Here is a 24,662-nt window from a genome sequence, read left to right on the forward strand (position 1 = left end):
GGGCGAAAGACTCTAAATGTCTTGAATTCATTAAAATATGGAACAATCGAAAGTTAATGTTATTTATTTTCAGAATACAATATTTGATTGATATCAATTTGTGATGAAGATCAATTTTCACAAAGATCGTAAAGAGACAAGATCAAATTCACTATTGATAAACTGGTGTTTCTTTGTTATTTCAAGACAGAAATCCTCTAACTTCAGCTAATTAACATAGTAGAGGACTAATTAGAGAAAATATTATTAAAAATATCGAATAAAATTAGCTATGATGCAGAAAAATGTAAACAAAAGGATGTATTATGATTGATGAGAATGATGGATATAACCAGTCTCTGTGAAAATCTAGACAAACAATACTAAGTGAATTTAAACTTCACCCCATCGCGCAAGCAAGTGGCTATCAGGACTCAGTGACCGAGTGGATAACGCGTTGGCGTTTGAAGTGAGGGTACTGGGTTCGAGTCCCAGAGTGGACATCAACTCAGATGCAGGTACATCCATCTGACGAGTCCGAAATAGGACGAAACGCGCGTCAAACTGGATTCCACTGCTGGCCACTATCCATCTTTGCTTGTCTTACCTTGGTTTTACTTGACACCGTATTTTAGAGGTTTTCGTGTTGGGTTGCTCGAATTTGGTTGTTATCTCGTGAACAGACTGCTCCTGTTTCCTATTGTTGACATTGAAGCAATTGATTAGAAACGTTTTCTATTAATAACGAGTAATTAGCTGGATCTCTTGTATTATCTTATGGTTGACTTATCATTTTTGGAGCTAAGCGGATAGATATATCCCTTTTCCTTTGGATAGAATTTTGTTCCTTGGTTGATAGAAGTACTTTTACCATTGTGATCAATCGAAAGTATTTAAGCACAAATTACAGACCGTCTCATTAAAATCTGGTAACCATACAGTATACAGTTAATTTGCAAAATAACAATCAATTAACTCAATCTTGACTGTTCTTTCTGTAAATATCAGTCCATCTTCTCTGATTTCATTGTTTATGCATTTTCATACCGATTGCGCTTCGTTCCTGTTCTTTCCTTATCTAACGTCTGCCAAAATACATTATATGCCTGACCATCACCATATACCACTTATATGGATATAAGTAGCCCACACCACAACACGTCTGTACCCTCTGGAAAAATTATCGTTCATGTACCATTACTTTCGTGCGTACTAATATTTTTTCCACTGGTGCCTCTTCTATAGTTTCTTGTACGTCTGTCACTTCATTCGTTTTTATTGTCTTCTTCTTTATTTGGAATCGGAAGAGCGTGAATGAGAGACAGTACAGACACTTCAGTTTTGGATTCAACAGTATTGTGATTCCGTTAATCGTTCGCCTTGTTTGTATTGCAACTTTTATCCAAGACTCGTGTAACTAATTTTTATTTCTGAATCTTCTTTAAATAAACTTTTGTTATTTGGCTTTCATCAAGAATTATAATCATCATTTAATTTTGTGATATCAAACCATTGATAACAGAGTCTTGTATCGTTGGACTCATAGTTACGATATGGAGCGTTCAACGATTGATGTAATTTGATTGGCTTCTGAAAACAGATATTCGATTCTTTGCAGGCAGAAATCCGATCTCATTTTGTGGGAAATATTCTTGGTAGTTCTCAGGTACTTGGGGTTAAATTCGTTCACCATCTTTTGTTCCATAGTCAGCCATTTTGTGCTAGAAAAACCTTTTGACGTTATAGTGAAAACTGTACTGCTTAGGTATACCGTATTTTAAAAGAAAACTGTTATAAGATTAAGCCGACATAAATTCCTTACAATAATCATGTTTTAAAGCTCTTAATCACCCAACTTAAGTTTTGACACAATCGACAGGTGCCCACAAGTCAGGTCAATCCAGTTTGAGTCACCCCATAACTAAGCAGTTAGTCAACCCGTTTAACAGATTTCAATAATTCCCCAAACTCTACGTGGCGATATTACCTAACATGATTGGTTGAACACTTGCTTAATTTTGTTTCGCTTTTGGGGGTATTTTAGAACTTGATGGTTATTTGGAACCATATGTGAATAACCTTTGGTTTCTTTAATAAAGTACCTTTTCAAATAAACTTATTGTGGAAGCACTGTTTTCTGGCCTATTCAGATCCTAAAACTTTTAAGATGCTAATTTATTAAAATTTGGTTTATCATCAGAATTCCAAGCTCTCAGGTGATGCAAACAGTATCAAACAGTTCTTAATATTCTACAATTTATCTGGTTATTTCATTTCGCTGAGAACACTGGAATGATATCACAGTATCTGTAAAGACCAAGGATCCCCAGTCCGTTCTTTTTAGTCGATGTTCTTTTGTGGTAAATTTCACTTTTGCATGTTACCGCAGTCCATTATCCTTCAACAATATATTATACGTCTACTAATAATAAATCGAAATGAATACTTAACAATTAGCAATGATAAGCCCGACCGTTGCTGCTACCTTGAAATGGTGGTCGGGCTTGCCTATCGTGATGAACCAATCGAGATATACTGGCTGGAACAATCGTTCCTGAAGGTCCTACCATGCCAGGCAGGTCGGTTGAAAGGCGGTATGACTAAAAGCAGCCAACCAAAGGTCCGAAGGCGAAGTCGTACTACTGACTGTAGAGAGGTGTGACAGCAGTAAGGTGTTTCCTTCAGACAACCAGCATAACAGCGATGCTGCTTTCACACAAGAAAGGGTGAGGTTAGAAAAGGTCGACCCTGAAACTGCACACCTCACCTTATCTCACGAATATCCGTCTCCGGCGGTAAAGTCCCAACAAGTACGGAACTAACACAAAAACTACCCACAAAAAGGTCGTGTGTGACCGACCTCAAGTAGTTGTCCCTTGGGCACTACGGTCACGCTCTCAGGTCATTAAGACCACTTCTAACCTAATTTCCTTTTCAGGTACCTCTAGAAGAACCCTTCCACGGTGTGGGCAACCGAGAAGTGATAACCTGAAGTGATAACAGGAAAAGTTACTCAAGTAAGTTTTTCTTCTGTTGTGATTCAAGTTGACAGTTTTGTTTTCAAAAAAAAAGGAAAAATTATACAAATAACAGACTTTTTTCAGAAACTTTTTCCATCTTGAGCAAATAATACAGCAGAGGAGAAAAATTTAAATCTACCAGTAATACTGAAGTCATTAAGAGATATATGTATATATATCTCCATGCAACCAGCCAGAAATGATATCACCAGAAAAGAAGGAAAAAAGGACTGTGAGAAAACCACTAGATTACAATGAAAGTATTTAAACAAATGAAACAATAGAATTTGTCACATAGATAATGACTTTGATTTTTACCACACAGTGTCATATTTCAATAAGAAAGATAATGAAAGGAATCACAGTTTTTTTTCGGTTGTCAGCGTAACAAGTTGGCTACAAGACAAACAGAATAAGGGTAAAGGTTAGTAAAGAACACAAATCAAACGTTATGATGGTTGAGTGTCATCTTACAACCAACCGCTGTCAATTAAAGTACAGATAAGTAAAGAGATAGTAAGGGACAATTTACATTGATCACCCTGAACAAGACAAGTCTAAGAAAAAAATTATTGTTGTTTTCTCAACATCCCGAATTACTTTCCAGTTTATTTATTATTTATCGGTCAAAAATTCACAGATGCATTCACACATTCTAAACCTTCACGAAGTGGTGGAGGTGTAGCATTTGTCGCTGAATGTTGACCTGTTGTCAGACTAGCGTGGATATTGGCAGTTAGCTCTTGTGGATTACCGTAATCATATGATGGACCACTTATGTCCGATGTGAACGCAACTAAATTACGTGATGTGGGCGGAAATATTAAAGGCATTGAGTTGGATTGATCTGCTGATACACTGATATGGTTACTAGATGCATGGTTATTATTACTGCCGCTATTGTTATTATTGAAATTCATAGTCTGATTTGAACTTAAAGCAAACTGATTACTAAGTAAGGCGCTTGACAATGAGTTAGTCGAATTAACAGGTGTAAATAAAGATGATGGAATAGTTTGATAATTTGATGCCATATTAAGCAGTCGTTGATAAGCCATAGCAGCAGAATATGCATTCAATTCATTCGGTGAAACCTCTGGAGTGAATGTTCTACAGAATGGTGACACAGACTGACTACCTGTCAGTACATTTAAACCGGTTGTATTTGACGTGGTAGAGTTCAAATTTAATAAGCTTGTTGCTGGTAGACTGGTTGCATTCAACGATTGATGTGTAACAGGTGACATTCCAACAAATGAATTAGTTCCTGGTAATACAGTATTCAACCCACTTGTACCTTGCCCGTAGGTAGACATTAGAAGTGCTAATGCAGCTGGTGAAATACTTGGCTGATTTGTATTCGCTGTAGCTGCGAGAGCTGCTGCTGCAGCCGCCGCGGCAGCGGCGGCTGCAGCACTAGATGAAGGATTTCCAATGGCATTTGAATAATTAAGTAAATAATTCAAATTAGCAAGTGGATTCAATGGTAGCTGTGCCTGTAATCGATTATCAGATGTTGGATCAGTAGCTACAGATGATATGTGATTAGTTGGTGTTTGTAGCATACCATTCATACCTGGTGACAATGTTGCAGCATTTGGCATATTAAAACCTGTTAATAAACCTGCATTCATTAAAGGATTCATTAAAGAATTGGTAACAACTGCAGCAGTAGCAGGATTATTATAGAAACCTGCATGATTAGCATCTATAGGTAACCTTTAAGGAAAAAAAAGATTAATTAGGTAATAGTTAAATCATGTTAACTGAAAGGGGGTTACACCAATATAAACACTGAAATATAAACCCTAAAAATGCAAAATTGAAAAAATGTACATCTACAATTAATACATTTCGATTTTTTTTGTTTTTTCGACTTCACTACACACCATGCATTGATTTGTGCATTCACAACATGAAAAGCTACAACAGGAAAAAGTTGTACACATTATTTAACTGAAGTTATTTAGCTTAGCAACTATCAAATCAGATATAGTGTTAACTTAATTACAAATCAAAAATTACACAATATATTATAGATTTTATAGTTGAAAGCGTGAGTCAATTGAAGCTAGACCACCAGGAGAAAACCTGGAAGCACTGGACGGCCGTTTCGTCCCATTGTGGGACTCCTCAGCAGTGCTCATCCACGACCTCGCCTCGCGAGATTCGAACTCAGGACCTACCAGTCTCGCGCCAGAGCACTTAACTGATAGACCACTGAGCCGGCATCCCATGGTGTTTATGTATAACTCCAACCAATCCACGAAGTTGGGCAGCCGTTCACCAATTGTCTTCAATGAGTTCCTATCTCACAACAGACGTGGTTTGAACTCCACTGGTCACTGCTTCTCACTAGAACTCCTGGATTTACCTCTCGAAGTCATTCACTAGTGAACATATGATTAGCTTCAATTGACTCACGCTTTTAATTATGAAAGTACTAAATCTCCACAAGAACCCTTTCTGATAATAGATTTTATGTCTATTTAAACATTGAGGTCTGTAATAAGTCTAGCATTATAATGTTATTCATCTGTTGATGGTGTTACTGAACAGATAACCTCTATCTTCTTAAAAGTACTTTATTCAGATGTCACTAAGAACAGTCAACTAAAAATATTACGTGATATACTGTAAAGAACTCCTTATGACAAATAATGTAAAAATGATTAAGCTGAAACTGTTCCGTATGTAACATTAACTAGAAGACATTCAAATTAAAAACACCAAGTTCAGTGAAAGAATCTCTTTATTATCAAGCTGTACAATCGTGTATATATATGAAAATGTTTTGTTAAAGTGCTAATTCCATGACGAAATGTAAACATGAATAACGAAGATGACGTAATAGAAAGATTACGTAATACGATTACATTTTCATATATATACGATTGTACAGCTTGATAATCAATTCGTTGAAAAGAGATCCCTTCGCTAAACTTCGTGTTTTTAACTAGAAGACAGTCTGTTAGGGTGATGTGTGTAATATCTAAATTACGTATATTGTATGGTAAAGGAAAACAAAACTAGGCGAGACTATAATTTATGGACTAGCCAATCAGAAGCGTTTGAGGGATTTCAGGGTCACGACTCCGATTTCAGTTCCTGATGCCCATGTACTATCGGTTCACAGAGAATTATAGAGAAGACTTGACAATTAAGCGGCTACAACAAATGAAACTACTAAGAAGTTCCTATATTTGTAATTGAGGGTATTAAATGACTTGTAGACCTTGTACAGACTACCGTGATGTTGTCCTTCGATGTAATATATGTTGAAGGAAGACGTTTGCAAGAATAGAAATCTCTTTCGCTCGATCCACATTGAGACTAAGGCATATTATAATAATTGCCGCGAACTGTATAATAAAACCACCAGTAATATTGGCTGCAATAATCGCAGGTGTTACTGAAGCTTCGGCCATTCAGTGGTATGAGTATTGTAGGGACATATCCATAATAAAAATGATAAACATACACAACCGGAGTACAAACAAACAATAATGAAGCTATGTGGTCAAGGCTGAGAGTGTTTTTTTTGACCTTATCATGGCTCCAGAGACCAACTATTATGGAGACATATGGATGAGTTCCTCTACCATATAAAAGAAGTGTATCCACTTTAATTATTTGGTTTTGTATAATATATTTTTACTCTATAATGACTATCTACTGATTGGTAAACATTTCTCAGGGTCACTTAAGATTCGTTCAAAGGTCATCCATAAATTATAGTCTCGCCACAAAACTATTATGAACCAAAATGAGTGATCAGATATCATGGATCAAAATACTGATCCGATATTGTTGTCAAAAAGAAACAGAAGTAAATCTTTAAGAAAGTTTACTATTTTCAACTTGGTGTATTTTGCTTTTCAAATTTTAATGTGAATAATAAAGCATTTCCTTCTTTGACTAAAATTGTGATTTTTTTTTTAGAATTCAAGGAAGAAAGCTTAGTGGGAAGATAAATCTATGATGGTGTTTCTGAAACGTAGTGAATCTTAGATATAGTCCATATCAAATCTACATGCAAGATAATTAAGAATTGAATTCATTAGGAATATATAAAAAACTAGTAACTATATATTATGAGCAAAGATGGATAGTATCTAGTAGTGGAATCCAGGACGCGCGTTTCGTCCTATTTGGGACTAGTCAGCTGGATGTACCTACATCTCAGAGTTGACTCTTAACCGATGAATATCTATTCAAAAAGGATAGTTCATCAGAAATATATTGGAAAATTAGTTTTTTAGCTTTATAAATTCAAGGAAATAAATAAGTGAGTCTTAGTAGTGAAGTACTTTCCAACATATTATTATGTAATATACCCTTGTGGGCCAGGGTAATTTTGTATTGGTTTTCAGCAGAACCAGACACTATTTAGACTTTTACGTGACAACCTTAACATTACAGCTCAATCCTGTTTCACAGGAGAGCCAGACACTATATAGGCTTCAACGCTACCATCTGAATAGTACAGCTCAATCCTGTGGCGCAACCACAAAGGTATCAATCACCCTGGTGGATCAACTTTCCAACGTATGCTAACGGTAAAAGAACTGTTAAGTTTGAATCAAATTATCAGTATTGTTCACTTTAAAAAACAGTGTTTGTTAAAATATAGGAAGACATATGTATGGATGAAATGTTTTCAAACCAGAGGAAGTTCCTTACTATACTATTAGCAAATGTATTATGAATAGAAGTGATGAAGAGAGTGATCGGAAATATTAGCAATCCAAAGTCCCTTCTCGATTTGATCATATAAAGTGTGTGTATCTTTTGAAAATACAGCGTAGTACGATAGTATTTCTCAAGCTTATTCAATCTTATGTTAATCTTATGTTATATGAATCAAACTTCTCGAATAAGGTTGATATTGGTAATGGATATTTGAAGATACCATCTATTTACTCTTACTTCTAGCTACACTGATCATTTAAATATGTTTTTATATTATATTGAAATCATGAACCGATACCAGGAAACAGAGGTTGGTCGTTTCGTTGAAGCATGGGAATCTTCGGCAGCGACCATCCAAGACCGCACATTTGGGAATCGAACCCAGAACATTGAGTCTCGTGTCCAAAGATTTATCTTCTAAACCACCGAATCAGAATCCAGTGGTGTACAATTCGGATTCTCAGATTTTTGATGGTTGTATAACTTATATGGGTTCGTGGTCTCAATAAAATCCAACAGTCTCCATAACTCTAAACTAATATTCTTTATGTATTTATCAAAGTCAGCCAACCGAAGTGTCAAACATGATGTAAACAATGACAGAGATGTCACTATTCATTAATCATTGTAACAGATATCCTTTTGTATATTTCAATTAAAGACTGATATTTACCGGAAAGAAAAGGATTCGTTCTTGTATCAAAATATGCCTTTCGGATTAACTTTCACTCAAATCTGTAATCACTTATTGGCATAATGATAATCATAACATTATAAACAAAGATGGATAGTGGCCAGCAGTGGAATCCAGTTTGACGCGCGTTTCGTCCTATTTGTGACTCGTCAGATGGATGTACCTGCATCTCAGACTTGATGTTCACCCTGGAACTCGAACCTAGTACTGTTCACTTCAAACGCCATCGAGTTATCCACTCAGCTACTGAGTCCTGATAGCCACTTGCTTGTGCAATGGAGTGAAGTATAAGTTCACTTAGTATTGTTTGTTTGAATCTTTCCATTGATAGTTAGGATTGCAATTGATCAGCCTCTTATTGGTATATGTGCATACTGCTTACGATGCTTGTGAATTGAGGCTACATCGAGGCAATACGCACAGTATGTACCTATGCCAATTAGAGACTGACCAGTTGCAGTCCTAACACATCGATGGGAAGATTCAAACAAACAATATTAAGTGAATTTGATAATAACATTAGTTTACGTCTTATTACACAGAATTTAGCTCCATTGATGTAATTCAGAGAATAGTTATTATAATATGATTACCAAAATTCTGATCTATTTCTCTTCCTTATATCTTTTATGCCGTTTATTATTTGATTATACAAATCTAAGCTATTACTTTCCACAAACCAGTGTACAACTGAATTCGTTGAATGTTAACGTCAACGTTTAACCAGGAGATATTATACTATCATTCGAATTTGTTTAGATCTCAACATTGTTGATATTGTTGATTGAATTTTGATCAGTCTTGCTCAGGATGTGTGCATCTTGTACAGATTTCTCAGTGAATAACTCATTCGCCACTTAAAGTGAAAGGTACGGTGTTCGAGTTCCACAGTAAACACCAACACTGCAGAAATCGATACATATTCATCTGATGAGTCTTAAGTAGGAGGTAACATGAGTCATGGATTCCACTGTTGGCTATAATCAATCTCTTTTACAAAAATAAGACACAACATGTTATGTATAAGTGGTCACAGCAGTGATTCAGGTCCTTATTCATAATCTATGATTGATAAGCATTTTCATATTGATCGATCACTACTACTAATGTATTGAATTGAACACGGGTGGGGACAATTGAATGTATCTAAGCACAACATTATAGACCATTTCACTAAAACCTGATACCCATACAATCAACAGTAGTTAATTTGCAAAATAACCATCAATGGTCTCAATCTTAACTGTTCCTTCTGTAAATATCAGTTCATCTTCTCTAATTTTATTGCTTATGTATTTTTCTACCAATTGCGCTTCATTTCAGTTCTTTCCTTATCGATCTTCTGCCAAAATACATTCTATATCTGACCATCACCATATACTACTTATATGGATATAAGTAGACCACACTACTACTAAGAGTATTAATCAATAATCAATAATAATTATTGGGACAAATGACATGAATAACACATGATCATTCACACAATTGTCATACGGATGAGAAATGACACTACAGAGAAAAAAATTATTTATCACAAAAAAACAAAAACAAAAAAACAAACAACACAACTCAAAACACAGCACTCAATGAATTGTGAAGAAGAAGAAGAAGCAAGTGGAATATGGATGAGTACACACACTTTATGAAAAACAAGAATTATGATAACATTCAAATATGACCATTGAGATAGATTCTTTAATGAAAGCTGTTAAAACTCTAAAATTCATTTGGAAATGGATAAATAACCTTAGTTGTAAGATGGTGGTTGAAGGTAGTCAACAGCAAAAAATCCTGGACCCGGGTTTCGTGCTACTTGGCACTCGTCAACAAGGTGTACCTGTAATCTTGAGGGAACTGGTGTTCCCTGACGGATTCGATCCCGCGTTGTTTGTTGTTGTTTGAATCCATGCTATCGTTGTTGTAGTTGCTGGGGTGGTGTCGGTAGTGGTGGTGGTGGTGATGGTGGTGGTAACGTAGTGATAGTGGTTATTAATACTGCATGGTCCAAAGCAAAATCGAATAACGTTTGTAATGATTCTAATTATAGCTTCGATGTATACATGTATACAAGTATACATATAAACGTACACACACTTACACACACGCACGCACACACACACACACGCACAAACAAACACCAAAGAAAACCAAAATGGCACACTAATATAAACCCAACTAAAGGGAACTTCACAACAGATATTTGAAAATTGCCTACCAGGAAAGAATTCACAATAATGTGAAAGATTTAAGAAATATCATCCACGTACCCAATCCTTGTTGTTGTATTTTAGAAAATAAATGATATGGATAATAAATTAGTTAAAATGAAAGTAGGATTTTAATGTCATATCAATAATGGTAAGCAAAGATGGATAGTGGTTAGCAGTGGAATACAGGACGCGCGTTTCGTCCTATTTCGGACTCGTCAGCTGGATGTACCTGCATCTCAGAGTTGATGTTCACTCTGGAACTCGAACCCTGTATCGTTCGCTTCAAACGCCATCGTGTTATCTACTCGGCCACTGAGCCCTGATAGCCACTTGCTTGTGCAATGGGGTGAAGTTTAAATTTACTTAGTATTGTTTGTTTGAATCTTTCCATTGATGTTTTTAGGACTGCAACTGGTCAGTCTCTAATTATATCGAGACAATACGCACAGTATACACATGTGCCAATTAGAGATTGACCAGTTACAGTCCTAAAAACGTCAATGGAAAGATCCAAATAAACAATACTAAGTAAATTTCATATCAATAATGTTTTTTTGGTGAAATCATCGAAGAAATGAATAAATTATGTTACGTCCTTGAATCTGTTTACCCGTTTTCGTGCCGAGTATAGTTTGTCTAATGTAGATTAAGACCTTGACGCGATAGATTGACTGGCTTAACCGTAAGGCTAGTATGCATGAGTTCGAAGTGAGGATAGAGAGACGAAAACTGTTCTATCACCTGATTAGCTGACAAACACGTGAGAGAGAGAGAGAAGACAAGGACAACTGGAACACTATTCGCTTTATTCCATAATCCGATCTGGTACCCGAATTTCAGATTAGTGTATAAAGATACATGAATAATATAGATGACTAGCCTGACCACAAAGTACAATAATTAGGAAAATACAATGATGTCCAAAACTGGAGGATTAGAGTAGAAAATACAGTACAAAAGATTATGTCTAAATTACAATGGCTTTGGTACAGAAAAGGCTATGACAGTGAATCATACATCAAAAGAAAGCTTATGATCTGTAGAATAGACTAAGGGCAAAAGTAAATGTTACAGTTTTACAAGCTTTGAATGAAATGAAATAACGTCCCCAAAAATAGCTTCCATAGTTTGTTAAAGCTTCTTGTTTTGCGGTTCACATCAAATGATATGACAAGAAAATTTGATACACATAAACCAAGGAATTCCTTGAAAAAGCTTGGATCAGATTATCAGGCGAAACGTTGGATTCTACTTCAAATTCACTTTGCTGAGATTTTACAAATACATATTCTTTCTATTGAATGTTGTCTTACATCAACTCGACGCCCAAAGACTGTGAAACTATTCACTCTAATTTAGACAAAAGTCCTTATATGTCTATTCTAGTTATTATATAAACTGTAATGATCCACAAGTGTTGATGACATAATAAAAATCAATTTCTGTTCACAAAGAGTAGTTCCCAGTGGTTCTTCAATATTCTCCATATTGAAACCAAGTTACAAGTATCATCCTACACATTGATGAAACAGATCACTAAATCGATCTACTCTATTACTAAGTTATTCAGTGATAGGATTTAAGGGATCTATATGATCTATAATCATATGCTCACTAGTGACTGACTTCAAGAGATATCTCCTTGAGTTCTAGTGGGAAGCAGTGACCAGTGGAGTTCTACCAAGTCTCTTGTAGAGATATCAACTCACTGAAGAGATTGGTAAACGGTTGCTCGATTTCATGGATTGGTTGAAGTTAGATATTAACACCATTGGATGTCAGCCGCCTCCGTGGTCTATCGGTTAAGGGCTCTGACTCGAGACTGGTAGGTCCTGGGTTCGAAACTCGCGAGTGCGGGATCGTGGGTGCGCACTTCTGAGGAGTCCCACAGTAGGACGGAACGGCCGTCCAGTGGTTCCAGGTTGGTCTAGCTTCAATGGATACATGACTTCAACTATGAAAATACTAAATTCTCCACAAAATTCCCTCTGATCCTGTACTATAATCATAGAAGTAGTTAATTTAGTGATGGTAATATATAAAAGATAGGTTGTATATGAGGATATTGTATGGGAAGGAAGAAAGTTATGAAGCAATTTTAATCTCACGGTTTAAGGGAAGATAAAGAGTGTATACACCTACGCCATTATGATCGATTTTGAGCCATGTCACACAGAGTCTCCAACCATTGGTTACGATAGTCATGCGGACCCCAACCAGGTAGTCTTTATCTACCAACATGGTTCAGACTAGAAGTGAAATGGATTAATTATAAAATCCATAAAATGCTTGTTTTTAGTGATGGCGGCCTGTGCTCCATTGGGAGTAACAGGCGTAAGTAAGTAAGTAAGTAACATAAAATGCTACTTAATTACTAAATATCCATGTTAATTATTAAATAGTAACTAAGATGATGAAATTGTTTTCATTGAGTTAATTGAATTCTAATAATTGTAAAATACAATTCGATAATTTCAATAGTTGAAATCATGAGCCAATTGAAGCTAGACCACCATGGAAAACCTGGAAGCACTGGATGATCGTTTCGTCCCAACATGGGACTCCTCAGCAGCGCACATCCACGATCCCACCTCGCGAAATTCGAACGCAGAACCTATCAGTCTCTTGCGCGAGCGCTCAACCTCTAGATCATTGAGATGGCCGGCATCCAACGGTGTTAATGTCTAACTTCAATTGATCCACGAAATTGAGCGATACATTCACCATTGTTTTCAGTGAGTTACTATCTCACCAGAGATCTAGTTGAACTCCACTAGTCACTGCTTCTCATGAGAATAATAGATGAAACAGAGAGTCATTATTACATTTAAGGAATGAAACCTATTCTGATGTTCATTGTTATTTTAAGTGTTTTCATAGAGTAGACCTCCTTTTAATTACTTTAACATTAAATGATGTTCTTCTCAAGAGTGCTGAAGATTGATTTTATTAAGATTTTAAATATCTATTATGTCCCGATAACAATAGTGAATAGTAACTTTGGGATCCCTTTATGAACCAATACTGTGCATATATATTTTATCGTTTAATCGCTAAATAACTAAACTATTCATATTCATGTTCCCCTTATCATGAGCTTTATTTGACCCATCGATTATTACTGTACGATTTACCATTCATGAATTACACCCAGTCTATTGATTACTTTTCCCCTTATTCACAGCCACATTTGGCTAAATATTGTACACATGTTATTTTTTATTTTATGTTACGATGTGGTCGGTTTGTTTGGTATATAAACCCAGTATGTTTGAAATACAATGATTCATACCGCAGAGGCTGTTCTGGACTTAACTGGCTGGGCTAGGCATGAAGCATGATCGACAAGTACTTTAGACTGCTCATACGGTTTCCGTGTACCACTAGTCCGATCGATAATTCGCTGCTCTCTAATTGGCGGTATTATCACATCATACGTTAACAGGGTATCCACTCGGTCACAAGTTATAACAATATTTTATACAGAAAGCTACAGTATCTTGTAATTTAATATCATAAAGTTCAGATGATTGACTCTTCAACCTGTAATTCTACAACTTGACTAATGATCAACTTAAGAAAGCCTGAAGAACTAGATGATATTATTATCCTTCATAACTGTGAAGGTTTAATGAACAAATATATGAATATCTATCATATAAGCTAATTGGATAAAGTCAGTTGTCACTCATCATTTGGTTGCCCATTTGATAAATAGTTTCTTTGGAATGTTTTACTGAACAATTTTGGTCAAGTTTACGAACAGAAAACTGGGTACGAAACTCGCGAGACGATGTCGTGGATATGCACTGCTGAGGAGTCCCACAATAGGACGAAACGGCCGTACAGTGCTTCCAGGTTTTCCCTGATGGTCTAGCTTCAATTGACTCATGATTTCAACTATAAAAATACTAAATTCTCCACAAAACCCCCTCTGACTTTCACATAAATCAAAGTATTTTAAATATAAACTGAACTGCGTTCAGGCTATAAGCCTTTGTTTAAAAGCTGACTTGGATATCCTAGAAAATGTACAGAGGGCAGCTCTCCGTTCAATTCCAGAACTCCGAGGTTTACCATACAAATAGCGGCTTGAAAAGCTAGACCTCTTTACTCTGTCCTATTGCAGACTAAGGGGAGACCTAATTTTAATGTACAGAATACTGAGAAATGATTTTGGACCTAACTTATTCTCCCTTTTTCCTCCCACTAGATCAGGATATCTCAGGAGAAATAGTAGGTGAGTAGAAAAGCCAAGAACGAAGAAAGTATCCGCGAGACTGATAGGTCCTGGGTTTGAAACTCGCGAGGCGGGATCGTGGATGCGTACTGCTGAGGAGTCCCATAGTAGGACGAAACGGTCATCCAGTGCTTCCAGGTTTTCCATGGTGGTCTAGCTTCAATTGATTAATGATCTCTACTTGAATTGTTGATAGTTTAGAAAAAAAAGCGAGATAAAGTGTGGGCGGAGGGTAAGAGTAAGAAGTGCGAAATCTCAAAGTCTACAACCGATGAAAACTAACGAGACTGATTGATTGATCAAGCCTTAAAAGGTAGTGTAGAACTGAAATCTGTTGATCACTGGATCAAATTAAAGTCCATAAGCCATTCTATCTAATTACTAATTGAGATCCAAATACATTTAGGCGCCAAATAATAAGGTATTACATTTTACAATCGTTTATTGTAGGTATATTAATCATATTTAGGTAGGAATGAAACTCCACGGAAGAAAATATGAAAGCTACTACACTACATTCTTCAAATTAGTCAAGAAAAGCACGCTCATGTTGTTACCGACGTGACTATAATTTATGGATGAGCCAATTAGAAGCGTTTGGGGGGTTTCAAGATCACGGCGCCGATTTCAGTACCTGGTGCTCATGTACTATCGGTTCACAGAGAATTATAGAGAAGACTTGACAATTAAGCGGCTACAACAAATGAAACTACTAAGAAGTTCCTATATTTGTAATTGAGGGTATTAAATGACTTGTAGACCTTGTACAGACTACCGTGATGTTGTCCTTCGATGTAATATATGTTGAAGGAAGACGTTTGCAAGAATAGAAATCTCTTTCGCTCGATCCACATTGAGACTAAGGCATATTATAATTATTGCCGCGAACTGTATAATAAAACCACCAGTAACATTGACTGCAATAATCGCAGGTGTTACTGAAGCTTCGGCCATTCAGTGGTATGAGTATTGTAGGGACATATCCATAATAAAAATGATAAACATACACAACCGGAGTACAAACAAACAATAATGAAGCTATGTGGTCAAGGCTGAGAGTGTTTTTTTTGACCTTATCATGGCTCCAGAGACCAACTATTATGGAGACATATGGATGAGTTCCTCTACCTTATGCATTACGATTTTGGAACCTTTGAATCTTTCTCTAACATTTACAAGTTTTTGGACTATATAAAAGAAGTGTATCCACTTTAATTATTTGGTGTCGTATAATCTATTTTTACTCTATGCTGACTGTTTACTGATTGGCTAACATTTCTCAAGGTCACTTAAGATTCGTTCAAAGGTCGTCCATAAATTATAGCCTCGCTGTTCTTATCTTGCTAAAATTGGCTTTAAGACTGAACTTAAGGATATGTGTAGTAGCATTCTTGGCGCAACTTTTGAGAAATGAAAAGCCATCAGTTTAAAGGAAACCATCCAGTTATTCAATGATCCTTTGATCACTAGTTACGAACCGTCTGATAGATTATATCATATATCATAATAGAATAATCAAAATTCATGTTAAAATGACAGAAAAAACTTTAGAATCTTACCCAGTTTGAAGCGGAAAAATTCCCGGTACAGCAGTATTAGCTAAAACATGAGAAAATAACATAGTAGACAATTTGCCTTGATGTAGATCAATTAACTTCATACAAATAGTAGGTTATAGAAGAATAACAACAAAGGAACAAGAGATTAAAATAAGTAACAGGCAGAATCCAATATTGAAAATTACTTTGATCAGTAGAAGAATCGGGAAGAAGCCTTCTATAAAGATCTTATAACTTATTACCAATCAATGCAACAATGAAATCTACAAACTCAATTAAACCCAATAAAGAGGTAAATCAATTGTAGCAAACAGAAACTGGTAATATAACAGATTGTATAAAAAATTGGTACCAGATCTGAGGAATTTAGCTCCATGTGTCATTAGAGGAGGCCTTTCTGTTCGATTTTTAATTAGGTGAATTGGTTATTATTGAGATTTATGTACATTTATTGTGCTCCAAATAACATGACTGGCTCTATGAGGTAATTCCTGGAGTTCTAGTGAGAAGTTGTGACCAGTGAAGTTAATCCATGTCAGGTAGAGATATATATCTACCTCAGAACAATGGAAGTTGGTTGCGCAATTACGTGGATTGCTTGAGGTTAGACATCAACAGCGTTGGATGACTGCTCAGTGGTCTGTCGGCTAAGTGCTCTGACGCGAGACTGGTAGGTCATGGGTTCGAAACTCGCGAGGCGGGATCGTGGATGCGCACTGTTGAGGAGTTCCACAATAGGACGAAACGGCCGTCCAGTGCTTCCAGGCTTTCCATGTTGGTCTAGCTTCTATTGACTCATGATCTCAACTATATACAATTACTAAAATCTCCACAAAAGCCCCTTCTGATAACATGAAATCCAATTCACCTGTCTATGATTACTAATAGTCCTTTATATGAACCTAAAAATGAAGTACCTGGGATCCAATGATCTTAAATCAGTTAGAAGAGGAAAATCACTGAAATGAATTTTATGCGAAATGTTTATCATCAGTACCAATTAATCGTATCCACCTTCAGTATTCCTGATCAGTTAGTAATTTCATCATATAACCTGTTATAGTCTTAATAAGATAGCCTTCAGAAAAAGACATAAGCTTAACAGTATAGCAGACTCTCTGAAAAAACCATTCTCATTAGAGGAACACTACCATAATCTGAACTTACCTATTGTTCAAAAAGAGTTGTTAACTAACAAACTAATGATTTTCCCCAAACTGAATCATCATTAAACATTTTAACTTAAATATTTAGTCTACTTATATTTATATAAGTAGTTAAAGAGACTAAAACAATTTTTTTGAAAAACCAAACTGTTCGACGATATTAAAATCTTATGAACAAGTTACTTAGTACTATTCGTATGTTCAACTGAACTACTTTTAACTCACTAATAACATGAAAAGAGTTTAAACTTAAAGTCAAAGGTATTTTCATAGTTGAAAGCGTGAGTCAATTAAAGCTAGACCACCATAGAAAACCTGGAAGCACTGGACAACCGTTTCGTCCAATTATGGGACTCCTCAGCAATGCTCATCCACGACCCCGCACTCGCGAGGCTCGAACCCAGGACCTACCAGTCCCGCACCAGTGCACTTAACCGATGGACCACTGAGCCGGCTGGCATCCAACAGTGTTAATGTCTAACTTCAACTGATCCACGAAGTTGAGCAACTGTTCAATTGACTCACGCTTTCAACTATGAAAATACTAAATCTCCACATAACCCCTTCAAAGGTATTTCTCTTTCTTACATAAATCTTTTATTTCAGTATATATACATACATCTTATATATTTGAATCGAAAACAATATGTAACTGTACAATAAATTTCCTTTTTTGATATACATTCTTATGAATATCCATGTATTAGTTGACTAAAGTATCTTAACATGAATGATCGTATAACTTGTGATGATATACATTTGAAATAAGTAAGGAATAAAGACTACATGTAAAGTAGGCATAATTGTAAATTAGTTGAACCTGGAAGAATATAATTCATTCGCTTTCATAGTAAAATAAACATTTTGCAAAGCAGTACTTTTATACTTATGTGTGTGAAAGAGGGGGGGGGAGATAGAGAGAGAGAGAGAGAGAGAGAGGAAAAACAATGGAAAAGATAATATATTTTGTTTTGTTTACATACATGGGACATCATTAACAAGCATATTTCTGCAAATGGTCATTTGTATGAATCTACATCGTTAATGATTTACTGTACAGAACGATAAATAGTAAATATGTTAACGGGAAATACTATCAATAATAGTGAAATATATACAGATATATCTGCTGTTTATCCGCTTTTCAATGTTTGAATGGTTTATTTGACTTTGGTTTTGTATGCAAGTTTATTACTAAGATTTATTTATTTATTTAAACACGGAAATATTGGTAAAACGGGGCACCATATGGATATGCGAAACACAAATCTCATTCGATTTGTGTGGGGACTATGACACTGCCCGGGTACCCAAACTGAAGCAAGTAGTTTCCTAAGGGAGGCACACCCGGAGCCTATGACTTAAAGATCTGATACACAAGGCAGTGGAGCAACGTCAGAAGATGCAGTCCAATGGTAGCCGGTGACCGACGGTTGATTCATACTCCATTTGTTCCCTCAGGATACTGGAACCCATGTGTACCATTGGTTTGGAATCAGGGTTTTCCAACTCCCCTAGGTGAACTTTCCGTGCCTACGAACCCAGTTAAAGCACCGGACATTCGCTTTTCATCCTCTCAATTTCCTAAACAACACCCCATTCCTCCACGAGAAGGCAGTGAGTAGGACTTCCATGACAGAAGCTGTATACGCGTGGCCATGGGAGAGCATTTGGAGAGGGAGAGCGGACTTCACCCACTCTTGGCCGTACTAGGGCATTCGGGGGCTTATTACCAATAATTTCTTCTGCATTCATTAAAGAAAACTGTTGACCTGAATATCTGATACGATTTATTTCATTTCGATGCTCCATGTTCATTTGTAAGATGCATTGAATGATGCATAAAATAAACGTATCTTCTGCGATCTTATCTTTAGTCTTATTGCATAATAGGCAGTGAAATAACTTTGAGCATGAATTCGTTATCAAAGGCTTTATGTAATGAAAACATTTTCATGTTATGCATTAAATGTTAAGAAGACATTTAAGTCTTTATCTGAAGATTAACTCATTATTCATAAACCACTAACAGTTAAGAGTCAATATATTGCAATGAGCTTTATAACCTAGAACAATATTTATCTATCCTTGGCTCTAAGGACTAAGTAGCTGAGTGGATAACGCGATGGCGTTTGAAGCGAACGATGCTGGGTTTGAGTCCCAGAGTGAACATCAACTCTGAGATGTAGGTACATCCAGCTGACGAGTCCCAAGTAGAACAAAACGCGCGTCCTGTATTCCACTGCTAACCACTATCCATCTTTGCTTATCTATTGTTAGTTTTTTCTAGAATTTTCATATCACCTTATAGAAAAATAAAGGTCAATATACTCAAGATAATTTATCAGTTATGATTTAAGTTTAGAGTTCAGTTGAGAAAACAGTTCAAAGAAAGAGGAAGATAACATTAATGTTGACGAAATCAAACTAAGTTTAGAACAAAGATTGCCACTTTAGTTTTCCAGTTCAATAATGAACAAACTTTCTTTGCACCCATTACGATCTTTATTACTATCCATTGATGATACTTTCTAATAATAATAGGTATGTATGATAAAGGCATTAAAATTAATTAGTATTTTGATGGAGTTTTGTTCTCTGAGCTACATGGTTTGGTCATGGAGCCTCCGTCGTCCTTCTGAACGATATCATCATCAGCATAAACTTCGGGTAGAAGTGAAATGTTGGAATTTCTCCACATATGGTTCACAGCTTGTCTTGTACACCTCGATGTTTGTGCTGATGATGATGTCGTTCAGAAGGACGATGAAAGCTCCACAAGCAAACCATCCAGCTCAGAAAACAAAACTCCATCAAAATCATCCACCTGAGCTACAAATCTTCTCCACCATCTCATTAATTAGTATTCCACTCATATTCATAGTTCTATGCTTTTGATGTGGGTTCGTTCTCTGAGCTGGATGTTTTGGTCGTGTAGTTTTCATCGTCCTTCTGAACGACATCATCATCAGCATAAACTTCGGGTAGAAGTGAAATGTTTGAATTTCTCCACATGTGATTCACAGCTTGTCTTGTGCACCATCCAGCTCAGGGAACAAACCCACATCAAAATCACCCACCTGAGCTACAAATCTTCTCCACCATAGTTTTATGCTCATGGAATCTAAAAAAAAGTATCATTTTGAACCACTTCATGAGCCTCTCCTTCATGAATGAAATTGATTTAGTAAATAAAGTAATGGATCCTAGTTACAACATAACACAAATCTCTCATATCGACTTGTTTACACAGGCAAGTGAATAAATATTTAGTTGTTCAGTAGATTGTTTTACATTAAAGCAAACAAGAGGCTAATGTAATTCGGTTTATCGATTTACTTTCATAGCTGATCCATAGTTGTTTATTATCAAATTGTGGTTTACTTAATTACAGAGAACAGGAAAAAACTGTCTATTCCTGCTGGGATTAGTAGTTAGATGAGAGGGCTAAAGGGAGTCAAACCGCTACATGAGATCAGCCAATATAGCCGTTGACGAATGAAGATTATGTGAAAGTCGTAAACATTAACAGTGGTTTGTTTCTTAATCTTTAGTTTTAACATGATCTTAATACTCCTCATTACAATATTGTATCCATTCTTCTTGAATGATATTTACGATAGTTAACTTTCTAATTCCATTACAACATATATATTGACTTGTTTGAATTTCACCCAGTAAATTTGCTTTATCCCCATGATGATATGTTATGGCTACCTGGATCGATACGTAATTGTGGCAGAACTTACAGTCTTGATGACTAACTCACTAATCAGTCTCTGCTACTACTAATGTGACTGTCTTAAATTTCACTGATTTCTTAATTAACTCCATTATAATGCACATCTTATTTCGACGTACTACACTATCACACGAACCATTCGATTTGTGTAAGGGCTGGAATACTATCAGGGTGCCCAAACCCAACCAGACGATTTTCTTAAGAGGCCACACCTCGAGCCTTTGACCTAGAGATCTGTTCCATAATGCAGTGGAGCAACGTTAGGTGATGCAGTCTCATGGTAGCTGGTAACCAATAATAGGTTCATACACCATTTGCTCCCACAGGATCCTCGAGCCTATGTGTACCACTGGTTTGTAATTAGGTTTTTCCAACTCTCCTAGTTGGATCTTCCATATTCACCGACCCGGTTAAAGTGACGGATATTCACTTTTCGTTAAACAACACTCCTACCACAAAAAGCCAGTGAGTACGGTTTCACTGAAAGTAGCTGTATTCAAGTATCCATGTGAGAGCATTTGAAGAGGGAGCTCAGATTCTCTCCATCCTCAGTCATACCAAGACATATTTTGAATTCTTTTTAATACGTCTAAATCAACCAATCAATATAGTATGTTTTGTTTCCTATTATTTAATATTACTTATTTACTTACTTACGCCTGTTACCCCTCGTCGAGGAGCATAGGCCACTCATCAGCATTCTCCATCCAAGTCTGTCCCAGTCGATTCTTTCCAGTTCTTCCCATTTAACATTCATCCTTTTCATATTTGCTTATATTTCCCGACGTAATGTATTCTTTTGCCTTCCTCTATTCCGCTTCCCTTCACCATTCCAAGTTAGGGATTGCCTCGTGATGCAGTTGGGTGATTTCCTTAATGTATGTCCTATCCACTTCCAACGTCTTTTCCTAATTTACTCTTCAGCTGGAAGCTGGTTTGTCCTCTCCCACAGGAGGCTGTTGCTGATAGTATCCGGCCAATGGATGTTGAGTATTTTGTGTAGACTACTGTTTATAAATACTTGTACCTTCCTGATGATGGTCGTAGTAGTTCTCCACGTTTCAGCTCCATACAGTAGGACTGTCTTGACGTTCGTATTGAAGATTCTGACTTTGAAATTAGTTGACAGTTGTTTTGAGTTCCATACGTTCTTCAATTGTAGAAATGCTGCCCTTGCTTTGCCAATCCTCGCCTTTATGTCTATATCCGATCCTCCTTGTTTATCAACGATGCTTCCCAGATATGTGTATGTTTCCACCTCTTCCAGAGTTTCTCCATCAAATGTGATTGGCTTGTTTAGTGTTCTCCTTATTATATTTGATATGATTTAACTTAGATTACATGAATTTATATCACATAAATGTAATTCAGTCTTAAATAAACAACTTTATCATTAGAGAGAACATGTACAAAATTTTCTATTGTTTACTACATTCTTCTTGTAGAGTGTTCTTGTTGTTGTTCTACTTCTTGTTGTTCTTGTTGTTGTTCTTCTTGCTGTTCTTGTCGTTGTTCTTGTTGTTCCTGTTCTTCTTCTTCTTCTTCTTCTTGTTAATTAGGTTTAATTATCATTTGAGTTTATTGAATTTTTTACAAAACGTTAACCAACCCCAATTAGGTCGTAAGTTCACTAACATCTAATGTAGTTCATTTAAATAAGATGAAAGTATTTTTGTCTACTATCCATTCAATGTTCACTTATTCTATTAACCTATATGATTTATGTATTACTATTCATATTATGGTATCTAATCATTTCAAGTATCATTAAGATATTAGAATATAAAAAGGTAAATATTGACCTTAAATATTTTTCTCTTTTTTGAAAAAAAGAAAAAAAAACAGTGATTAGTAGAACTTCTATTCTGAATACACGTTTTATAAAAAGTGAACGTAGAGTAACATAGAAAAAACTTTATTGATTCAATAGTGTTTGAAAAAGATTTATAGCTCAGGTGGATGATTTTGATGGAGTTTTGTTCTCTGAGCTGGATGGTTTCGTCGTGGAACTTTCATTGTCCTTCTGAACGACAAATTGGCGGCCTGTTTAAACATCTGGGCTACCTGTTCTTGTCATCTAGATATTTCAACAAGTTATCTAATGTTATTTGTGGCCATTATTAACACAACCCAATTCAGGTGCGTTTCTTAAAAGTGTACAACCTTTCACTGTAAAGGTTAAAAAAGGCCTAATCAGAGATATCGTGGTTGCTGGCATTATGCTGCGAGAAGAATGTACATTATTCAGATATCGATTGACTGTGCTGCTCACTTCTAACTGGCGATCACTCAATATTTATCGTCAGGAAGGACGAAGAAGTATAAACGGAAACTTGTTGAAGTACTTTGTGCTGAGAATTCTATATTGTACCAAAAATATAATATTGAATAAAGCTAATAATAATAATAATAATAATAATAATCATCGTCAGCACAAACATCGAGGTGTATAGGACAAGCTGTGACCTATATGTGGTGAAATTCGAACATTTCACTTCTAACCGAAGTTTTTGCTGATCATGTCGTTTAGAAGGACGTTGAAAGCTCCACGACTAAACCATCTAGCTTAGAGAACAAAACTCCATCAAATTCGATGGTTGCTTTTTTTCTTTAATATTCCATTATGTTTAACTATCGGGTCATAATAATAACAACGGATTATACTTTTTTCCAAGACAAGAAAAGGAATAAACAATAAAACTAATATCAAAGGGGTTTTGTGGAGACCTCAGTATTTTCATAGTTGAAATCATGAGTCAACTATGAAAATACTAAATCTCCACAAAACTCCTTCTGATAATGATCATATGCTCATTAATGACTGACTTCAAGATACATGTCCTGGAATTCTAGTGAGCAGCAGTGACCAGTGGAATTCAAACCACGTCTGTTGTGAGATATCAACTCACTGAAGACAATTGATGAATGGTTGCTCAATTTCGTGGATTGGTTTAAGTTAGACATTAACACCATTGGATACCGGCCGACTCAGTGGTCTATCGGTTAAGTGCTCTGGCTCGAGACTGATAGCTCCTGGGTTGGAATCTCGCGAGGCGGGATCGTGGATGCGCACTGCTGAGGAGTCCCATAGTAGGACGAAACGGCCATCCAGTGCTTCCACGTTTTCCATGTTGGTCTAACTTTAATTGACTCATGATTTCAACTATGAAAATAAAACTAATATTGATATGGAAAGTTTGTTGTTGTTGTTGTTGTTAGGAGATTATTCATTTTACAGCTTGTATTATAAACTAACTTTAGTTAAACAGTTTTTAAAAATCATGAATATTGAACGTGTCAAACAAGAAGTAGGTGTCACCTAGATTACCGGATGACGATCATATCATCTGATCAATT

General features: G+C 36.1%; 1 protein-coding gene and 2 non-coding genes across 3 annotated transcripts; 2 read left to right on the forward strand and 1 right to left on the reverse strand.

Annotated features, from left to right (window-relative positions):
- The first annotated feature begins 411 nt into the window (after positions 1–411).
- Positions 412–482, forward strand: Smp_tRNA_00686_Pseudo_TTG.1.1. The gene has a single exon. It is a non-coding gene (tRNA).
- Positions 483–3,057: 2,575 nt separating this feature from the next.
- Smp_197730 (rrm-containing protein seb-4, putative) lies at positions 3,058–16,498 on the reverse strand (the record flags this gene model as incomplete). Its single annotated transcript, XM_018791319.1, has 2 exons — positions 3,058–4,718; positions 16,398–16,498. 2 exons carry the CDS (start codon positions 16,496–16,498, stop codon positions 3,626–3,628), a joined length of 1,194 nt encoding a protein of 397 aa, XP_018645531.1. The 3' UTR covers positions 3,058–3,625.
- A 3,165-nt stretch (positions 16,499–19,663) lies between these two features.
- Positions 19,664–19,735, forward strand: Smp_tRNA_01091_Pseudo_TTG.1.1. Its single transcript has one exon. It is a non-coding gene (tRNA).
- Positions 19,736–24,662: the final 4,927 nt, after the last annotated feature.

This window comes from Schistosoma mansoni (assembly GCF_000237925.1).
Source record: "Schistosoma mansoni, WGS project CABG00000000 data, chromosome 3 unplaced supercontig 0105, strain Puerto Rico, whole genome shotgun sequence".
Classification (NCBI taxonomy): Eukaryota; Metazoa; Platyhelminthes; class Trematoda; order Strigeidida; family Schistosomatidae; genus Schistosoma; species Schistosoma mansoni.